This window comes from Meriones unguiculatus, chromosome 3 (genome assembly GCF_030254825.1).
Source record: "Meriones unguiculatus strain TT.TT164.6M chromosome 3, Bangor_MerUng_6.1, whole genome shotgun sequence".
Taxonomy (NCBI): Eukaryota; Metazoa; Chordata; class Mammalia; order Rodentia; family Muridae; genus Meriones; species Meriones unguiculatus.
The window spans coordinates 13,336,843-13,356,176 of record NC_083351.1 but is presented as its reverse complement, the minus strand read 5'-3'; the positions used below and the strand labels follow the sequence as shown (position 1 = coordinate 13,356,176).

Sequence of the window (19,334 nt, the reverse complement as noted above, 5' to 3'; positions counted from 1 at the left end):
GGCCATGAGGCCCCACGAGATACTGCTGAGACAGCAGACTCAGCGTTGCTGTTTTCTAAGGCATCCTTGTGGCTTGAAGTACATTTCAGCTGAATATGGTGGTTCACACCTGTAATCCCAGTCTGGTGAATTCCAGGCCAGCCAGGGCTATATGTATATCAAGACCCTGTCTCCTCTACAATCCCTCAAGGCAGAAAGGATGAGGAATAGAAAGAAGAAAAGACACACAGACAGACAGGCAGACAAAAAGGAGAGGAGGGAGGGAGGGAAACAGGACAAGACAAGACAGGAAGGAAGAGAGAGAGGGAGAAAGAGAGAGGAATAAAGGAAGGACAAAACAGAAAGAAAAGAAAGAAAGGGAGGGAGGGAAGGAGGAAGAAAGGACAAGACAAGACAAAACAGAGAAAGAGAACGTCTCCCAGCCATCAGGTCCGCCCAACACAATGTGACCTGGGGGACAGAGCAGTGTGAAGTCTTGTGGATTGAGAAATGTTACTGTTTGGGTCCCTCCGGTCAGGTCATGACCAGGACGGAGAGTCCCTCTGCTGTGTCATTGAAAAGCAAGGGAGCACTGTGGTTCTGCAGTTTGTGACAATTCCACGACAGTCACAAGCCAAACAAGACCTGAAGCCAGACATCTGTGACACAGGACAGTGTTGATCTGCCCTGACCTCTTCGGAACAGCTGCCCCATCCGGAGGGCCCCGTGCCCTCCAACCCAGCCTCTCTGTGCATGCCTGTGTGCCCTCAGGCAGCAGGAAAATATACGTGTCCCGTGTAGGTCTTGAGGGGGAATTTAAAGCATCAAACTCATGGTTTTTTCCTATAAGATTTATATAAGATCCTATAAGCTCTCCTACCCTGTGTTTTTTTATTTCACTAAAGTGCTCTGTGGCCATCCAAGGACTACGTGCTTGAATGGGGCATGCGTACTAACCGATGAGGTCACTGCTTGAGCCCTGCAAGCTGTGGAAAATGCCACACGTCAGTTAGCAGTGAAATCCAGTTACAGCCAGGAGGTGGTGGTGCACTCATTTAATCCCAGCACTAGGGGGGCAGAGGCAGGCAGATCTTTGAGTTAGAGGCCAGCCTGGTCTACAGAGTGAGTTACAGGATAGCCAGAGCTACACAGAGAAACCCTGTCTTGAAAAACAAAAACAAGAAAGAAATCCAGCCATAAATGTACTTTAGTAATAATAATAATAACAAATCTCAGATAATCCCAAAGTAAGCCAGAAAGCCTTCCTTTGGGTTCTGTTCCTTGGGAACTACAGCTAGCGACAATCCCTATGCCATCCAGGGACCTAACGTGTGCTCGGGGCTAGACAGGACCCTGCAGTGCTTTGTGTGGTAGGGGGAGCCATTTCCTTTGTGCCTGATGCTCTAGCTGGTAGGAGTTAGGAGGGCAGACAGCCCGGGAGGGAAGATGATCGTGAAGTGGATGGAGAGGTCAGACTGGGAGCCAGGAGGGTGAGGGTGAGAGGTGCCCACAGGGAGAACTGGGGCCAGGTAAGTCTCAGCGTCCTCAGGCCAGTATGCCATGTCACATCCTGCAGAAGTCCCCTGCCCCCGTCACAGAAGTAAAAACATGCCTGGGCCCAGTGAGGAAAGAGAGAGCCAGCAGGAGAGACTGGCAAGCCAGTCTGTGAGAGCAGGTCTGAGCTGGGTGCCGATTTGACTTCCTCCCAGGTGCAAAGTGAGAATGTGCCTTCCCTTCTGCTTTCTAGACAGACTACACCAAAACACCCCACACACTCCCTTGCAAACCCAGGGCTCTGAAGGGAAAGGAATTCTGGGAAGCACGGCTTAGCCTCAGTTTCCCACACTCACCCTCCAGACTTGTCGCAAGACCTGGCCCTAGCTCCCAGCGTCTGAGGCAGGCGGATGCCATCTGCTCCAGCTTGAGCAGCCGGCAGCCGGCTGCTTCCTTCCTACTTCCCGGGAACCTGTGTGGCCTCAGGCAAAGCATTCTATCTCCCGAGCCTCTGGTGGCACGCTCACTGTTCCCTGAGACCATCTGCCTAACACATGGGTGCTCGGGGCTAGGCAGCATCCTGCCTAGTGAGTTCCACATACCTGCTAGCACACTAGCTTGGCTCATCTTGGTCCTCCCTGCTCAGTCACCACTAGAAGGCTTCCCCTTTGTCTCCATTTCAATCTGGGGATAGCTATGAGCGTGTGAACACACACACACATAGATACGTGTGTGCACTGGCATCCATGTGTAGATACATTTGGCCTATGTTGGTGTCACATTTGAATCCAAAGCCCAATTTCAGATGCTAGCACAGATCCTGTTGGGTGTGCCTTCATGTTCTCTACTGACTTACACACCCTGCACATATCTCTTACAGGATAGCCATGAGATTTTGGGTACATGACTCCTCTAATGGTGTTTCTGCCAAGGAGTTGGCAGGTCAAGCATGAGGAGGTTTCTTTGCAGCCTTGGGGGTTCACTGAGCTCTCTGCTTCCTCGGAGCTGTTCACGGCAGTGAAGGTGGGCCCAAAGTGGCAAAGACCAGGGGTGCTGCTCCACAGAGGCAGATGAATGCTAGAATCCCGCAGACTAACCAGCTCTGGAATTGGAAGAGGCAGTCTGAGCAGAGAAGAAAAGTGGTTGGCTTATGGTTTAAGCCCAGGGGCGTCTCCCGGAGTGGGGGTGGGCACAGAACTGCACTGCGTTCTGTTCTCTCCCTCAATGAACTGGAGTTGAGGATGGTGTGTGATGGTGGGCAAAGTGAAGGCTTGGACACAGATCCGCAGGTCTAATTCTGTGCTGGTATGGATACGCTGTGTGCTTTGAGATCAGGCTCCTGGCCTCTCCTGGCCCTAGTAAATAAACCAAGTTCCAAATGGTCCCATCTAGCTCAATGCCTCCATGCTTTGTTGCTGTTTTCCTAACCTCACAGCATCCCTGGCCTGGCTGAGCTTCTTTAGACACTGAGGGGTGGGGGTGAGGGCTCCGAGCTAGGAGGCCCAGAGAGAGGGACCTGACCATCTGCCCTTCTGTAGAATTTACCAGCAACACCACACCTAGCCTGCGTGACCCCTGACCCTGACAGGAGAAGCGGAATCCAGGGTCTCTTTATGCAACTGGTGACACCAGGCATCAGGGAGACACTTCAGGGTCCCCCACAAACCCGCTCCAGACCGAGCTTGAAAAACGGCTTGAAAAAAACAAAATTGTGTGTGTGTGTGTGTGTGTGTGTGTGTGTGTGTGTGTAACAACTCCAGGAGTGATTCCTCAGGTGGCCCTCCTTCTTGTTTGGGATTTTCGTTGTTGTTTGTTTGTGACTGGTCTCTCTCGGGCTGGAACTCACTAACTAGGAAGTCTGGCTCACTATTGAGCCCAAGAACCTGCCTGACTCACCTCCCTGCCACTGAGATTACACGCACACACCACCAGGCCCAGCTGTTTTTTTCCTGAGTTCTGGAGATCCAATCCAGGCCCTCATGCACACTCGAAGCAGGCTCTTGACCAACTGAGCCATCTCCCCAGGTCCCCCTGAGTTTGAAATTTTCATGTGTGAAACCAGCCTGTGAAGCCTACTCTGGTATTGTACACCAAAACGTGTGAATTTGGGGTAATCTCATATAATTAACTTTATTTAGAAAATGCTTGAACACTAAAGATCTCTAAATATAGATCTCATGTGTCCTGTGCATATTTTGGAGATGTGCGTGAAGAAGCCTACAGACCCTTCCTCAGGAAGGACACCTCTTTACGGATGAATACATCTTTTCTTCATGTCATGTTGGTGTGAGAAAGCTCTATGTTTTATAGAGTGATAGGTGAGTTGGGATTTTTCAGTGCCCTTAACTTGTTGAAAAAAATAAACAGGCAGTCACTATCTGTACTTCCAGCCCCCTTGAACCTTATTTAAACCATTTTCCCACTCAGCGACCCTGTATCTGTACCGGAGAGCTTCAGAAGCCTCATTTTAGTTAGTTAATCGATCCTTTCAGAGACGTAGTAGGCTACCTTCCTTGTGACGAAGTAGAGGCTGGCCCTCAACTCCTGATCCTCCTGCCTCCACCCTGCAGGTGCTGGAATTAGGGATGTGCACCAATATGCTCCCCCTGTAAGCAGTCTTGTTTTAGGTTTTGAGGAAAGGTAGAGAGGTTCAGTCTGTCCAGAGGTTCAGGGCCACACAGCTGCAGAAGCCAGGGCTGGGAGCTGAACGCTGCCCTCTGTAGCCAGGAGCCCCAGGTGGCTCCAACCTGTTCCTTTAACAGAAGCATGAGCCCCGGGTCTGGCTTAAAGGACCCTAAGGTTTAAGAAAATGAAAGGCATCTAAGAAGCCATGTGGAGGTTTCCTGACCTCCATGCCTGAGGGCTAGAATGCATGCAGATGCCTCAAGGGGGTTAGAGAGGCATGAGCAATCCTATCCCAGCCCTGTCAGAGGAAATGCTGGGGTGGTGTTTTACTAGCCTTGAGAATGGGTTTTATTTAATATCTACATAGCAGATTTATAGAGTTAATTTGGCTTCTTCTCCGGTAAAAGGTCCCTGGAGGGCGGTAATGACAGTTGGGTTCCAGAAACTGAAAGAAAAATCAACACAACGTTGGCCTGGAGCAGGGGGGAGCTCCAGGGCCCAGAGCCAACTTCACAAGTGCAGGCTCAGCCATCCTGGGAGTTTGCCAAGTCTAGACTGGAGTCCCTTCCCTAGGACTCTGAAGAAGAGAGGGTAGCCCTGGGGCTCTGTCCAGCCAAGTGGAACACAGACAAAGACAGATCCAAGATCTTGGGGGGATGCATCAGGGATACAGCAGAGGGGGACCTCCACTGTGGGAGGCACCCACAAGCCAGAGCACACAGAGGGCGTTAGCAGAAGAAGTTGAGGAAATACTGGTACTGAGGGTTGTAGCTCCAGAGGTTTTTCCGTAGGCAGTAGACCAGCTGCCGGTCACAGGCGCATAGCCTCACTGGACAGAAGGACCCGTGTTCTGCAAAAGGGATAGCAAGTGCTGAATGAGCATGGGAAAACTGTGCCCCACCAACACCGACTTGTTCAAAGTCATACTGGAGGATGGCTTCTGGTCTGCGTAGATGTCCCATCTGTGTCCTTCTCCGAGGAATGTGTGGAGGAGGAACCTGACCCAGGGTGATACACAGTAAGAGCTTCAGTTCCTGACCTAGGAAGGTGTGTAATCTGATGGCGGAGGCTTGGCTGCTGAACTAGATGCCCCGTTCTTGATCACGCTGATGTTTCTATTCAGGGAGGCCCCAGTCTAGTGGAGTAGATGCACCTCTTTGGGTAGAGCCAGTTTCTGTGGGAGGCGTTAAATAGAGATGCACCTGGTACCTGGTTTTGAATTCAAGGGCCCAAGCATGAATCCTGCTGCACACTGGCAAACGTTTGAGCTTCCATTGTGCGTGTAAAACAAGGGAGATGAAACCTGCTCTACCCAGGGAGGGGAAGTCTGCAAGCCCACAGTGCCTGGTGAATGCTGGGTCTAAACTATGCCCTCCCTTCCCTGGAAGTCTAAAGAGGCTGCAGCAGTCCCATACCCCTCAGCCTCACTCTCCCTCACAAGATACAGACTGGACCCCCTTCCAGCCCAAATGGGAAGCCACCCTTACCGCAGATGACTAGGCCCAGTGTGACTCTGTAGTCATAGGGCTGGGTCCGGATGTTACAGCCTTTCTCTTCCAGTTGCCCATAGCAACGGTCATGCATCAAACAGCACCTGCCAAAATGAAAAGATGGGGGATGCTGAGTAGAGAGGCACCCTCCTGACCCCATACCTGTGGGAGATTCCAAGGTGACAGAGTTCAAGTCAAATCTAAACAGAATCAGAGCCAAAGGTGACTAAGAGACATTGCTTAGATGTGTAGGTTAAGTTCTCACTAAGGGACTTTCTAACCCCACACCCTGACGAGAAGTTCTCTCCTTGTCCTGCATGGACGCCAAGCCTTATGCAGTTTTGCCTGTGAGCACAGAGGCCTTGGCAAAGATGGGCTTTCTCTAAGACCGTGGCAGTTCAGACAAGGTGCTCTAAATAGGAAGCTTGCCTAGCAACAGCATCCCACCAATGAGCTGACGACAACTCTTGCCTCTAGTCCCCACAACTGAGGAGCTTGGTATCTAAGCAGCTTATGTAAAAGTTTTGGCTCTCCTGCTAATTAAAACTTCTCCCTTAGGTCACCCTCCATGGTTTCCGCGGCATTCCTATTCTCACTGCAATGCACCACTGTCTCCAAATCAATAGCCATTCTTTGGAGAGTCTTTCGGAACGTTATCTAGGCTGACACCCCTAGCAGGTGTGAAACTACAGCCATATCCTTCTGCAGAAGGCTGTGGCAGGTAGATGTGAGCTGTCAGGGATGGTGTCTGGTAAATTAGCTCCTCCCACACACCAGAACTGCCACTACTCAGAAGTTTATTGACCTGTTTTTGCCTCCTAATGGCTAGATGAAGGGTAGGTGTGGTGGTTTGAATGAAAATGGCCCCCATAGGCTCAGAGGGACTGGCACACTTAGGAACTGTGCTCTTCTTGGAGTAGGTGTGGTCTTGGGGAAGGGTGTCATTGAGGGTGGGCTTTGAGGTTTCAGGTGTTTAAGCCAGGCCTGGTGTGGCATTGTTTTCCTGCTGCCTGCTAATCCAGATGTACGCTGCCATTCTTCCCGCCATGACAATAACAGACCAAACCTCTGAACTGTAAGCCAACCCCAACTAAATGTTTTTCTTTATAAGAGTTGCCCTGAGCCACGCTTGGTGGCACAGCAGAGGCAGAGATGGATGGATCTCTGTGAGTTTGAGGCCAGCCTGGTCTACAAAGTGAATCCAGAACAGCCAAAGCTACACACAGAAACCCTGTTGGGGGGGGGACACACAGGGGCAGAGTTGCCGTGGTCACGGTGTCTCTTCAGAGCAATAGAATACTGACTAAGATAGAAGTTGGTACCAGAGACTAGGATATTGCTGTGATAGGCTGGGCTCGTGCTTGGAAGAATATGGAACATTTCGGGACTGGACCTTTAACTGAGGCTTGATGAGCCATACTAGTAAGAACATGAAAGACAGTGGTGCTGAGGGTGATTTGAACTGTGGGGGCCTGGATCAAGAGGTCTCAGAGGAGAATTTTAGTATGTGGCCTAGAGACAGTTCGTGTGACTTTTTTTTTGGGGGGGGATGTGAAAAATATGGGCTGCTTTCTACTCTTGTACAAAAAGATCTGCCTGAAGCTACATTGAAGAGCTATGGATTAACAGCTTTGGCAGGGGACATTTCAAAACATTCCAGCATTGACCTGTGTTGCTTGGTCATTAATGGCCAATCTTATGCAAATCTATAATGAAAAAGGAGCAAGCTGAGCAAGCTCACCAGGCAGACATGGTGCTGGAGAGGTGCAAAACATACAGGTTGAAGAGAAGAGGCCCCAGGAAGCTAACCGAGCTAAGTCTTGTGTTGGAGGAGATAGAAAGATTAAAGAAAAGCCTGATGCTAGATGGGATAAAGGGAGTGGTGACCTCAGGGTAAGACCCCACCCAGCTAAGCTTCCAACTTGAGAAAAGGAATTAAGGAAGAGCTTAGGGCCAGGTGTGGTAGAGCACACCTTTAATCCCAGCACTGGGGAGACAGATGCAGGTGGATTTCAGAGATCAAGGCTAGCCTAGTCTACAGAGCGAGTAACAGGAAAGCCAAGCTTAGGCAGCGAAGGAAAGAAGCAAAAACAGAAAACTGGTGAAAATGTAATTGAATGAGGGGCCATGTTCCAGCCCCAGCAAGCACCAGAACTTGGCAGCTTCGGCCAAATGGTTCTGGCTTTAGAGTTAAGATTACAAGAAAGAGGTTATAGAATATCCCTCCTTGACTAGAAAAGCTGCAGAAGCCAGGTGTGTGTCAGGGGTGTCCCTGCATGGAAGCCTAGATAGATCATTGCCTGAAGCTGTGAAGGTGAAACCTGCATTGCCTTAGAGACCCCAAGATGCTGGAGACGTCAGAGCTGTGGGGTGCCTGCCAAGGAAAGCTGCCAACAGGGAGTGGAGCCAGCCAAAGGGAGAGAAGTGTGTTGCGGTCAACAAAACTGAAAGGAGTTTGAGTTCTGAAGGGCGGTTTGACATCAGACATGGAGATGCAGAGTTTGGAGTTTGTCCATCCAGTCTTCTGTCTTGCTTTGGTCCAGTATTTCCTCACTATTGTCCCTTTCCTCCCTTTTGGAATGGTAATGTATACCCTGTGCCACTGTGTGCCATGCAAGCAGACATGGTGCTGGAGAGGTAGCTGAGAGTTCTACATCTGGATTAGCAGGCAGCAGGAAAACAATGCCACACCAGGCCTGGCTTAAACACCTGAAACCTCAAAGCCCACCCTCAATGACACCCTTCCCCAAGACCACACCTACTCCAAGAAGAGCACAGTTCCTAAGTGTGCCAGTCCCTCTGAGCCTATGGGGGCCATTTTCATTCAAACCACCACACCTACCCTTCATCTAGCCATTAGGAGGCAAAAACAGGTCAAAAAAGTATGTGGTCTGCTTTTTGATTTTGATTTTATATGGGATTACAGTTAGGAGACTGCTTTTAGTCTCAGAAGAGACATTAAACTTTGGACAGTGTTGAAACTTTTAAACAGTGTTTAGACTGTGATAGACTATGGGGGACTTCCAAAACTGGACTGGGGGCTGGAGAGATGGCTCAGAGGTTAAGAGCACTGGCTGGTCTTCCAGAGGTCCTGAGTTCAATTCCCAGCAACCACGTGGTGACTCACAACCATCTATAGTGAGATCTGCTGCCCTCCTGTGGTGTGCATGCACACATGCAGGCAGAACACTATAAATAATGAATGAATGAATAAATAAATAAATCTTAAAAAAAAATCTGGACTGGATGCAGTTTTGCATTAAGATATGGCTATGAGCCTAGGAGAGCCAGGAAATGAAAAGTGGTGGCTTGAATGAAAACGTCCCCCCATCCCAGGGCGTGGGAGTACACACGTATGAAGACCAGAGGTCAGTGTCCTGTGTCTCCATCAACCACTCTCTGCCTTATTCTTTAAGATATGGTCTCTCACTGGAACTTGAGGCTCACTGATTCAGCTAGACTGGTTGACCATCAAGGCCCAGGGATCTGCCTGTCTCCTTCACCTCCAGAAGCATTCAGCCTTTTTTATGTGGATTCTGGAGAACCGAACTCAGGTCCTCATACTTGTACAGCAAGACCTTTATTGACCGAGTCACGACTCTAGCCTTCTATCTATAAATTTCTATATATTGTTGCATATTAAACCAAATAGGAATTTATGATGATGTGTTCAACTACAATCTGTTACCATATAGGTCAGTCTAGCCCTTTCCTTGCTTATTCATAGAGTCCTGCTTCAACTTAACCCCAATTCCCTGCTGTCCATGTGATGCCGCCCTTCATGGCATCCACTAGCATCAGAACTGTTGCCTCTGTGCCCTGAGTTTTCCAAAGAACAACATCTCCTGTCTCACACAGTCTTCTAGAATGGCGACACTCCCCTGTCAGAAGGCAGAATCCGGATCCTCTCTTTCTCTTTGAAAGATGACACACACAGTGAGTAGAGATATTGATGGGTACAGTGAGGTACTATACCTCATACCAGTGAAGTCGTTAATCTTGGCTGTCAACTTGACTGGATTAATAGTTGCCTAAGAAATTACAGAATCCCGCCCTTGGATGTATCTGTGAACTTTCTCCTGATACTAGATCATGAGGGCCAATGAATGGCTTCATGGGTTGATGGATTCATAATATGATGGAGTTATTGGGAAGTGGTAAAGGGTGAAAGAAGGACCTATTTAGAGGAAGTGGGCCACTAAAAATATATCCCTGGCAATGATACTCCTGCCCTGTCATCTTTCTATATCCCTCTCTCTCTGCTTCCTGTTCACCATGCAAGAGTGCCACACACTGCCACCATCATGATATCCTGTCTCAACACAGGCCCAGAAACTTGAACCCAAGTGGCCATAAACTGAGCCCCTTGAAACTGTGAGCCCAAATAACGGATCACTCCTAAGTTGTTCTGACAGTTATTTCATCGCAGTGAGAGAGAGAAAAGTAACTAAGACAACCGTGATAATTATGCAACCATCGCAGGGATGCAAACCCATCGCCTCAAATATGCATTTTGTTGTGGTGAGACCATTAGGGATCTCTCTTGAGATGCCCACTGCACCATTAGCTGCAGTCATCAGAGAACATCAGAGCTTATTACTTCTCTGATGGTAGCTGTGCGCCCTTTGACTAACCTAGATCTCTTCTCTCTTAAGCCTTTGTGGCTGGACCAGCTAAGACTGCATAAGCAACACTGGAGTTCCTGAGGTCTATGATAAAAATACCACCCTTTATTGTTGTTGAGACAAGGTCTTGCCATGCAGCTGAGGCCGCCTGGAACTTGCTATGTAGGCCATATCAACCTCAAACTCTTGATCTTCCTGCCGATACTTCCCCAGTACTGGGAATTTAGGCTTACATTCCTACATCCAACTAGCCATCCTCTTTTGACTGGTAGTCTGGGAATATTTGTGACAACCTGCAAGTGTCACCATGCTGCGAGATAGTCCACACCACCCTGCAAAGGACCCATAGAAAGGGTCAGAGCCTCTACCCACAGACAGTGACAACCTGAGCCACAGCCAGGAGCCACTGGTGTGAATCATCCAACTTCAGCCAGCTTTGCAAAAGGAGACCGAGCAGCTGGGTGTCAGTCTGCCATGGGCTCCCCAGACAGCAGGTTCATGAGCAAAGTGAACAGTCATGGTTGCATTGAGCCAGCACATAAGGATCGCTTGTTATATTTCAGTAAAGCAAGTGGCGTACACTGAGATCCTGGGGTTCTTGGGAGTTACATGGCGTACTCTCAAAAGCTTCCCCCGAGCCTTGGTTTTACTTATTTTAAAGATTTCTTTTCATCGAAAGAGGGAGAAAACAAGGAACAGGACAAGAGCCTACCACAGAGGGCCTCTGAAAGACTCTACCCGGCAGGGTATCAAAATATATGCCGAGATTCATAGCCAAACTTTGGGCAGAGTGCAGGGAATCTCATGAAAGAAGGGAGAGATAGAAAGACCTGAAGGGAACAGGAGCTCCACAAGGAGAGCAACAGAACCAAAAAATCTGGGCCCAGGGTTTTTTTCTGAGACCGATACTTCAAACAAGGACCATGCATGGAGATAACCTAGAACTCCTGCACAGAAGTAGCCCATGGCAGCTCAGTGTCCAAAAGGGTTCCCCAATAATAGGAACAAAGACCGTCTCTGACATGAACTCATGGGCTGGCTCTTTGATCACCTCCACCTGAGGGGGGAGCAGCCTTACCAGTCCACAGAGGAAGACATTGAAGCCAGTCCTGATGAGACCTGATAGGGTCAGATGGAAGGGGAGGAGGTCCTCCCCTATCAATGGACTTGGGGAGGGGCAAAGGAGAAGAAGAGGGAGGGAGGGCAAGATTGGGAGGGGTAAGGGGAGGGGGCTACAGCTGGGATACAAAGTGAATAAGCTGTAATTAATAAAAATAAAGAAAAAAATTTTAAAAAGATTTATTTTAGAAGCCGGACATAGTGGCAAACACCTTTAATCCCAGCACTCAGGGGGCAGAAGCAGGTGAATCTCTGTGAGTTCAAGGCCAGTCTAGTCTACAGAGTGAGTTCCAGGACAGCCAGAGCTACATTGTGAAACCCCGTCTCAAAAAGTTTGAAAATACTTATTTTAGTTTTAATTGCATGTGCTCATGTACATGAATGTACATGTGCCCAAAGCACTCTTTGAGTACTGGTGCCCAGAGAGGCCTGAAGCATCAGGTTCCCTGGAGCTGGAGTTACTGGTGGTTGTGAGCTGACCAACATGGGTGCTGAGAACTCTGGTCCCGTGCAAGAGCAGGGCGCACGCTAACGTCTCTGCATCTCTCTGCTCTCTCCATCTCTCCAGTCCTGAGCAGCCTTAGTTGTAATTGTCATCTTTTAGAACAGACATGGAATCAGAGGAGGTGACGAGGGTAGAGCCCAGAGCATTGAGGGTGGTGATGACGTCAGCTCACCAATCAGTGCCATCCTTGGGGGTCCCTCCGCCGCCCCAGCCACAGTAGCAGCCATAGAAGCCATAGCTCTTTATGGCATTCTTCCCAGTCACCTTCTCAATCATGGACTTCAGTTCTATCAAGCCCCCTGGCACTGCAGGCACACCTGGAAAACACCCCAAGCCCCGGAGGAGTGAAACCGGGCACTCGGCTGCAGACCCTCTGCCTGCCCCTCCCACCCTCTCATTGTCCCAGTTAATGGGAGGAGAGCCAGGCAGATGGCAGTGAGCGACCCAGAACAGAGGTGAACAGTTTGCACTTGGAGCCGAGGAATGTGGCTCAGTTGTCAGAGGGTTCACCTAGCAGGCAGGAAGCCCTGGCTTTGACCATCAGCACTATGTAAAGTGGGTGCGTGGCATGCCTGTAAGCTTAGCACTCAAAAGGCGGAAGCAGGGGGTTAAGAAGGTCATCCTTGGCTATGCAAGTTCAAGACCAGCCGGGGCTACATGAGATGCTTTCTTAAAAAAAAAAAAAAAGTAAAAAAAAAAAAAAAATTAATTTATAAGCAGAGTAGGCCATAGCTTGGAGCCATCTCCCTCATATTACAAATTGGGAAACTGAGGCTCCGGGGTTCATTCCCTGTGTTGGGTCTCAAGTTCCTCCTAGGATCATCAGATAGCTGGTAAGACATCAAAGAGTGGAGTAGGCCACCAGGGGCTTGTGGGGGGAGGGGGGGCTAGAGGGCTGCGGTGAAGCCTAAAGCCAGGTGTATTATATCAGACCTTAGCACAACTCTGTGACGGAAGTACCATTCAGACCATAAAACTCAGCATGTAGACAGCACCACCAGCCAAAACGAAAACAAAGACGTAATCCATCAAATCCTAAGTCTATATCCAAATGTACTAACCTTGCTTCTTAGCTTCTTCTGGCCAACTGTTCTTGTCAACCCAGAACGGTTGTGTGTGTGTGTGTGTGTGTGTGTGTGTGTTTAGGAGCTCACTCTGAGAAAGGCTAAAGGCTACACTGCAATCACCCAGACAGCTAATAAAGACTTTCTGTTGGCTTAAACCCATGTCCACTGTCTTCTCTGGTGACTACTCCACAACGTTTCAGACACCTTCCAGATGGGGTAATATGCAGTACTGAGCAGAGAATGACTCTGGAATCATCAACTAAAGTCCGTCCGTCTGTCTGTCTTTCCATCCGTCTATCTATCTATCTATCTACCATCTATCTATCTATCTATCTATCTATCTATCTATCTATCTATCTCCCCGCTTCCTTGCCTCATTGAACCTCATGCATCACCATGCCGTAACTGCTGAGATGCTCCCTCAGCCCTGAGCTGGGATATTTCCCAAGGGTTTTGTGTTCCACTTTGTTCTCATGGTTTGTCCTTATTCTCTTTTTACATGTCAGGGAAATATCTGCCTCCCACATTCACAAGCTACACATAGTCTGGCTCCTGGCTCTCACACCCTGACCTACAGTATTCAAATCCTGCCAGGGCACCATATCCACCAGCACAAAAGCAGGAGCCCAGGGAGACCAAAGCCTTTGCCACTATCTTTGCCTGCACTGTAAGGGCAGAGCTGAGACTCGGACTCGGGTCTCCCGAACATTGAAGGATGATAATCACCTTTCTTTCTACTACCCAGTCACTCCCAAGGCTGGGGGGTGGGGAGGAGCGGCATTCAGAGGTCAAGGAGGCAACACTTACTGCAAGCCAGGAACCAAGCTAGCACGAGGAGGCCCTTCATCTCTTGGGTTCTGGAAAACAAAACACATCCCATGGCGTCTTTTAAGTCGTCACTGCCAAGGCCTGTTCAGACCCCACCCGACTCCAAACTAGGTCTGCCTGTTCCCTCCCTTGTTGGGTAATCCACCCACTGCTCCGGCCGGAAAAGACAGAGGCGAGAGGCAAAGCCCCCAGAGCCTGAACCACAGAATTCCCTGGGGAGAGTCATTATTGTCTCCACCAGAAGTGGCCGTGACAAGTGCCCCCTACATCTGTCCCCTGGGCAGGTGGGTAAATGGATGTTGCTGGCACAAGATTAAGGGCAGCCAAACATCAGCGTGGAGGGCTGCTGGTGGGATGGCTCAGTGGGTAGAGGTGCCTGCCACCAACCCCGGTGACCCTGAGTTTGATCCTAGGACCTACATGGTAGAAGGAGAGAACTGATCTCCACAAGCTGTCTTCTGATCTTCTGTGCACACCCATACATACACGTAAACACCATTCACAAAATAAAAGGTAAAGGGCCGGGGGAAAGAGAGAGAGAGCACAGCACAGAGAGTCCCGTAACAGAGTGCTGGACACTGAGGCCAGAGAGAGTTGGAGCTTGAATCTCGTTCCTGTCGCTCATGGGGCTGACAGCTTGAGTGCCCTGATAGTGATTTAAGGGCTGTAGCTGTTGGTTTCCCTGCTATTCTTGCACTGAAAATGGTGGCTGCCCAGGAAGGATGTTCTGGAATGGAATCCAGCACCCACAGTGAGTCATGGCCATTGGGGGCTGCACTATGGCTTTGTGGCCCCCAAGGACACTACAGACCTTTTGACAGTCCTACAGGCCACTGTCCCTATTGACCAATGAGAATGGTGAAGCTCAGAAACTGCCCAGGATATGCCAGAGGTCACTCAGCCAATAGCGTGGAATCAGGATGTGAACCCAGGTCTTTGACATCCTCACAGTCCAGTGCCACCCCTCCTAGAGGGAAAAATTCTCTCAACCCTGAGGCTCTGTCTTCCACGAAGTTCATCTTCTAGGGCTCCCACCTTAGTGTCTGTCTTTAGCAAAAACAGGACTTCCAGTTGGAAGCTTGGAAGCAGTGGTGGCCATAGGCAGAGGAAATGCACGGTTTCCAATGTGGCCTCCAGGAGGTTCCTCTGATGGTAGCTGCCTACTCTTCTCCCCTCCCAGGATGCTCAAGTCCCCACACATCCACAGCTGCTTGGCTGGCCTGTGGTCAGCTATGACTTCCTTTCTGGTGCCACTCTGTCTACCAGCCCCCAAGGGGATAGCTCTCCGTTGCCCCGTGCTCTCTGCCCAGGCCCCTGGCACCTTCAAAGGCCTGGCCTCCCAGCACAGCACTCAGACTCCCAGGACTCCTGGCTCCTGAGCTGGCCTTTATCCAGGAGCACCTCTGAGTTCCAAGAACATTCCTGAGAGTTCTGTCCCCACACAGCCTCTGCCCTGAGGGCTCTAAGCACCCAGGTTAAACTGCCCTAGATGCTACTTTCCACACCAGTGTCTCTCTGCTGCTTTCCCGAGACTGTTTGGAAGCAAAGACACACTGGGTGTCTTTGGTGTGCCTGACCCCATCCATGTCACCCTCAAACCACCCACGGCCTTGACAGGTACACACTGGCAAGCCACTGTGGTCCCCTTCAGTGGGGATTTGTGGGATGAATGAACAACAGTTGCTGATTTTACAGACTGAGGAACTGTAAGGCTCAGGCAAGGGGCTGAGGAGGTGGCTCCATGAGTTAAAGCCTCGCTCGTGCAAGCAAGCCTGAGAATCCGAATTGGGGGTTCTAGCGCCCACATAAAGCAAGCTGAGTAAGCTTGCATCGGCCTCTAACCCCAGTGCTGTCAGGCACAGAAAGGAGGGTCCCTGGCCAGGCTGGCTGGCAGCCTCACTCCAGATTCTCCAGATCCAGTGATAGAGCGACCCTCCAATGTTCTTCTCGGGGAGAGAGAGACAGAGACAAAGAGAGACAGAAAGAGAAGAGAGTGCACAAACCCTTGTGGGGGGTGAAATAGTTTTCCAATGGTTTAGCCCATGCTAGTGAGTCCCCTTTTACTGATTCTCACCTCTGCCCTGATCCTCTCTTTCTCTGAGCTACCCTTGTAGATACCTCTGCTCTTCTTTTCCTTTTCATCTTTCTATCCCTCCTTTTTCTTTTCCTTTATTCTCTTGCTTTCTTTCTTTCCTTCCTTCCTTTCTTTTTCGTTTAGACAGGGTGTCATGGAGCGCAGGCAGGTCTTGAACTACGTAGCCAAGGATGACTTTGAATTCCTGATCCTCCTGCCTCCACCCCTCGAGAGCCCAAATTACAGGCATGCAGCACCATGCCCAGTTTATACTGAGCTGGGTGGAACCCAGGACCTCGTGCATGCTGGGTGAGTGCTCTGCCAACTGAATGAACTGCATTCCCAGAGTGTGTATCTTGTTTCCTAAAGCTTTGCCATCTCGAGGAGCTTGGTAAAAGAGAATGTGCCTCTGGCAGGCTAGCCAATTCCTACAGCTTGAACCTGGCCCTCCTCGGGGCATGAGGTTCACATAGCAGTCAGGCAAGGGAAGGCCTTCAATCCCAGCATCCACACAATTAACTCTTTCAGGCCAGGCCAGTCAGTGTTAGCCAAATTGTCCCTCGAGGAAAGCCTAGAGCAGCTGAGGCAAGTCTCCCCAGCCAAGCTGTTCTGCTTCCTTTCTCTCCCTTCGACCCATTCACTCTGGTAACAACCCCCCTTGACAATGTCGACCCTCTTCTCCTGCGGACTCTAAGTAGGGCATTCTTAAACAGTCATCATTTTTCTGGCCTGCTGTCCTCACACAGAGCTCCCCAGTCTGCACTGTTGCCGTTGCTGTGTGCACAGCAGGAATCCCTACAAAAAGAGTTGAAAAGATAAGACAAATTCAGGAGTCAAGATGGCAGTGCCTAGGCCTGGAAACAGCTGCCCAGGAGTCCAGGCCATCGCTGGAGCCCAAGGCAGCCCTGAGACAGGGCTATGGCTTGTCTGTTTTTAATCTACTGACCACAGGGACACTGCTCGATAATTTCAGGGGGTGGGGGGGGAGCAGGACTGCAATAATGAGAGGTAGGGAGGGCCGAGGCAGACAAGATGGAAGCACAGAGGCAGGCACGGAAACAGGGAGCTGCCAAGGCCCTGTGAGGAACAGATCCTTCAAGGCCACATGAGAGATTCCCCGAATGCCCAGGAACCCCTCCCCCATTCCCATCTCTTTCTGCCTAGAAAAGAGCCCAATGGTCCAGTCAGCTTTGAGATATCCGTACCGCTTGCTGACTCTGCCACCCCACAGAGGGGTAGGGCCCCCACTTGCCCCCATTGGGCAGCCCCAAGAAGGAGAGTCTCACCTGAGTGCCCGCCTCTGTCCTCAGCCGGGGAGAAGAGGCAGCAATCTAGTCCTGCTCGGTTTTATACCCGTCCTGTCGCCTCCCACACTGCTGCCTGGGCCAACTCCAAGATTCCTGGGAACTCAGGGAGCCCTACTTCAAGACCCCCTGTTGTTCCCCCCCCCCCGCCCCCAGATTCTTGATACAGGCCTCAGGGCTGGAGAGCTCTCAGGAGAGACATCCAGAAGGGGCTGGCTTGAGCTGACCTGGGTCCGAGATGGAGCCCTGAAATCCCTTCCCAGGCACAGCCTTACTTCCTCTGCCACAGTAGGCCTTTGTGGAATAATCCTTGTGGTTTCCCAGCCCACAGCAACTGCTTCTATTTTGTTCTGTCTTTGGCCTCAGCTCAGGAGCAGCCATGGGACACAGGGTGGTACTCATAATCCTATCTTCTTCCTCCCCTTTCCAACCTCTCAGCCCTAACTTTCTCAGAAGCCTGGAAAGCCCCCTCTGGGGACAATGCAAGATGCCACCTCCCTGTTGACATCTGACTCACTGGATCCCTACACCCAGCTTGTCCCCAGGAGCCACTTAGAAGCTGTGTAACCCTGGGGGAGCAACTCTACCTCTCTGTTTGTTCATGTGAAACGTGAACACAATGACCCCCACAAGCCCCGGTGAGGAGAGTACCAGACAAACTATGTCACACGGAGGAGCGTGTGGCTCAGTGGGTAACATCATTAGTTCTACATCCCTAGAATTAACCTAGGGAACAGGGTTAATAACCTAGACATCCTCCCTAACTGCAAAACTCCCTAACTGAACATCTCAGGTGGCTCACCTGCTTTGAGGAGCTGTTACGAGCCTTAATGAATCAGTGCACGTATCGACACTTCTAACGGTGGGAAAGGCTGAACTAAGATGGAATGTTCTAGAAATAGGACATTGTGTACTCAAGTGGAGCCTCATACCCATGCTTTATAAAGAAGCCTCCGCCTGCCCCTCTTCACATCTCTCTCTCTCCCTCTCCCTCCCCATCTCCCACTTCCCTCTCTCCTCAAGCACTGCTCTCTTTGGTTTTTGGAGTGTTTTTTTGACCTGGTCTGGAGCTCCCAATGCAGCTAAACTGGCTTGCTGGCCATCAAGCCCACAGATACCTAGGGCTATCAATGCACGCCCCTGTGCCTGGCTCTATTTTGATCCTAGGAACCAGAGCCAGGGCCTGTATGGCAAGCACGGTGCTGCCTGAGCTATCTCCCCCCACAGCACTCTCGGCTTTCCATCCCTCCTCCCTCCCATCTCTCCCAGCAGCAACAGCAGCAGCAAGAAGCCCTCATGACTACTTCTTTCCCTAGGACCTAACCACAGAGCCTTTCACACTGAGCCCTGAGAACTCAACTCAGTACAAAAATACTTGTCTGCTGTGTGCCAGACACTGAGGGGGATCCGGCAGTGGACGAGACAGAGCCCCTGCCTTCTGATGAAGAGAGATGGGGCTAGCAAAGGCACAAATACTCTGTCTGCAGTGACAGGTGCTGCAGCCAGAACCATCTTTTCTGCATCCTCCTTTCTCCTTCTTGACCCGTTGTCTTCTCTTCAGGGAAGGGGGGTGGGTGTAGCCATGCAGAGGTCAGAGGGCAGCTCACAGGAGCAGGTTCTCTCCTTTTCCCAGATGTGCTTGGAGATAGAACTCATGCAGTCAGACTCGACAGTGAGTGTCGGGACCTGCGAAGCCAACTTGCCAGCCCCTCAAATTATTTCCTCTGTCACGAACACCTGCCGGCCTTGTCATCTCAAACAGAGCAACACTGATTAAATAATGGGAAACAGGAGGCTGTGACTAGAGGCTCAGTAGAGTGGTTGCCTGGCCTGCAGGAAACTCTAGGTTCAGTCCCCAGCACCAACATAAGTTGGGTGTGGCGGTACTCAGCTATAATCCCAGCATCCAGGAGGCGGAGGCAAGGAGGGCCATCCTCAGCCACATTATCAAGTTCAAGGCCAGCCTGGGACACACAAAACTCTGTCTCAAAAACCGAAAACCAAAAAAACGTACCTACCACCTTTCCTTCTGCCTCCAACGGCCTTCTGTAGCTTTCATTTTCCTCTAAAATCCAAGAGACCTCCATGCCACCTGACTTTCACCCCTCCTGGCCTGCGTTCTGCTGTGCTGCAACCCTGTGCCCTGTGCCCAGCCTGTGCTTGGGGTTCACCCTGCACACACACTAACTTGCCCTCAGGAGTCTTTCTCTCCACCCATCCCCGG

At 50.5% G+C, this 19,334-nt stretch overlaps 1 protein-coding gene across 4 annotated transcripts in view; it reads right to left on the bottom strand.

Annotated features, from left to right (window-relative positions):
• Positions 1–972: 972 nt before the first annotated feature.
• Pla2g5 (phospholipase A2 group V) overlaps positions 973–19,334 on the bottom strand; it is a 46,620-nt gene continuing 28,258 nt past the window's right edge. For 2 of the 4 annotated variants that reach the window (XM_021630751.2, XM_060379207.1), the window contains 4 exons: positions 13,712–13,761; positions 12,010–12,154; positions 5,586–5,692; positions 973–4,948 (listed from right to left, as the gene is read on the bottom strand). In XM_021630751.2, the coding sequence (XP_021486426.1) occupies positions 4,827–4,948; positions 5,586–5,692; positions 12,010–12,154; positions 13,712–13,751 (414 nt within the window). In that variant the 5' untranslated portion in view covers positions 13,752–13,761 and the 3' untranslated portion in view covers positions 973–4,826. Of the gene's footprint in view, positions 4,949–5,137; positions 5,273–5,585; positions 5,693–12,009; positions 12,155–13,711; positions 13,762–17,092; positions 17,214–19,334 lie in introns of those variants that run through there. The other 2 variants (XM_060379206.1, XR_009590542.1) reach the window with 2 other exon arrangements.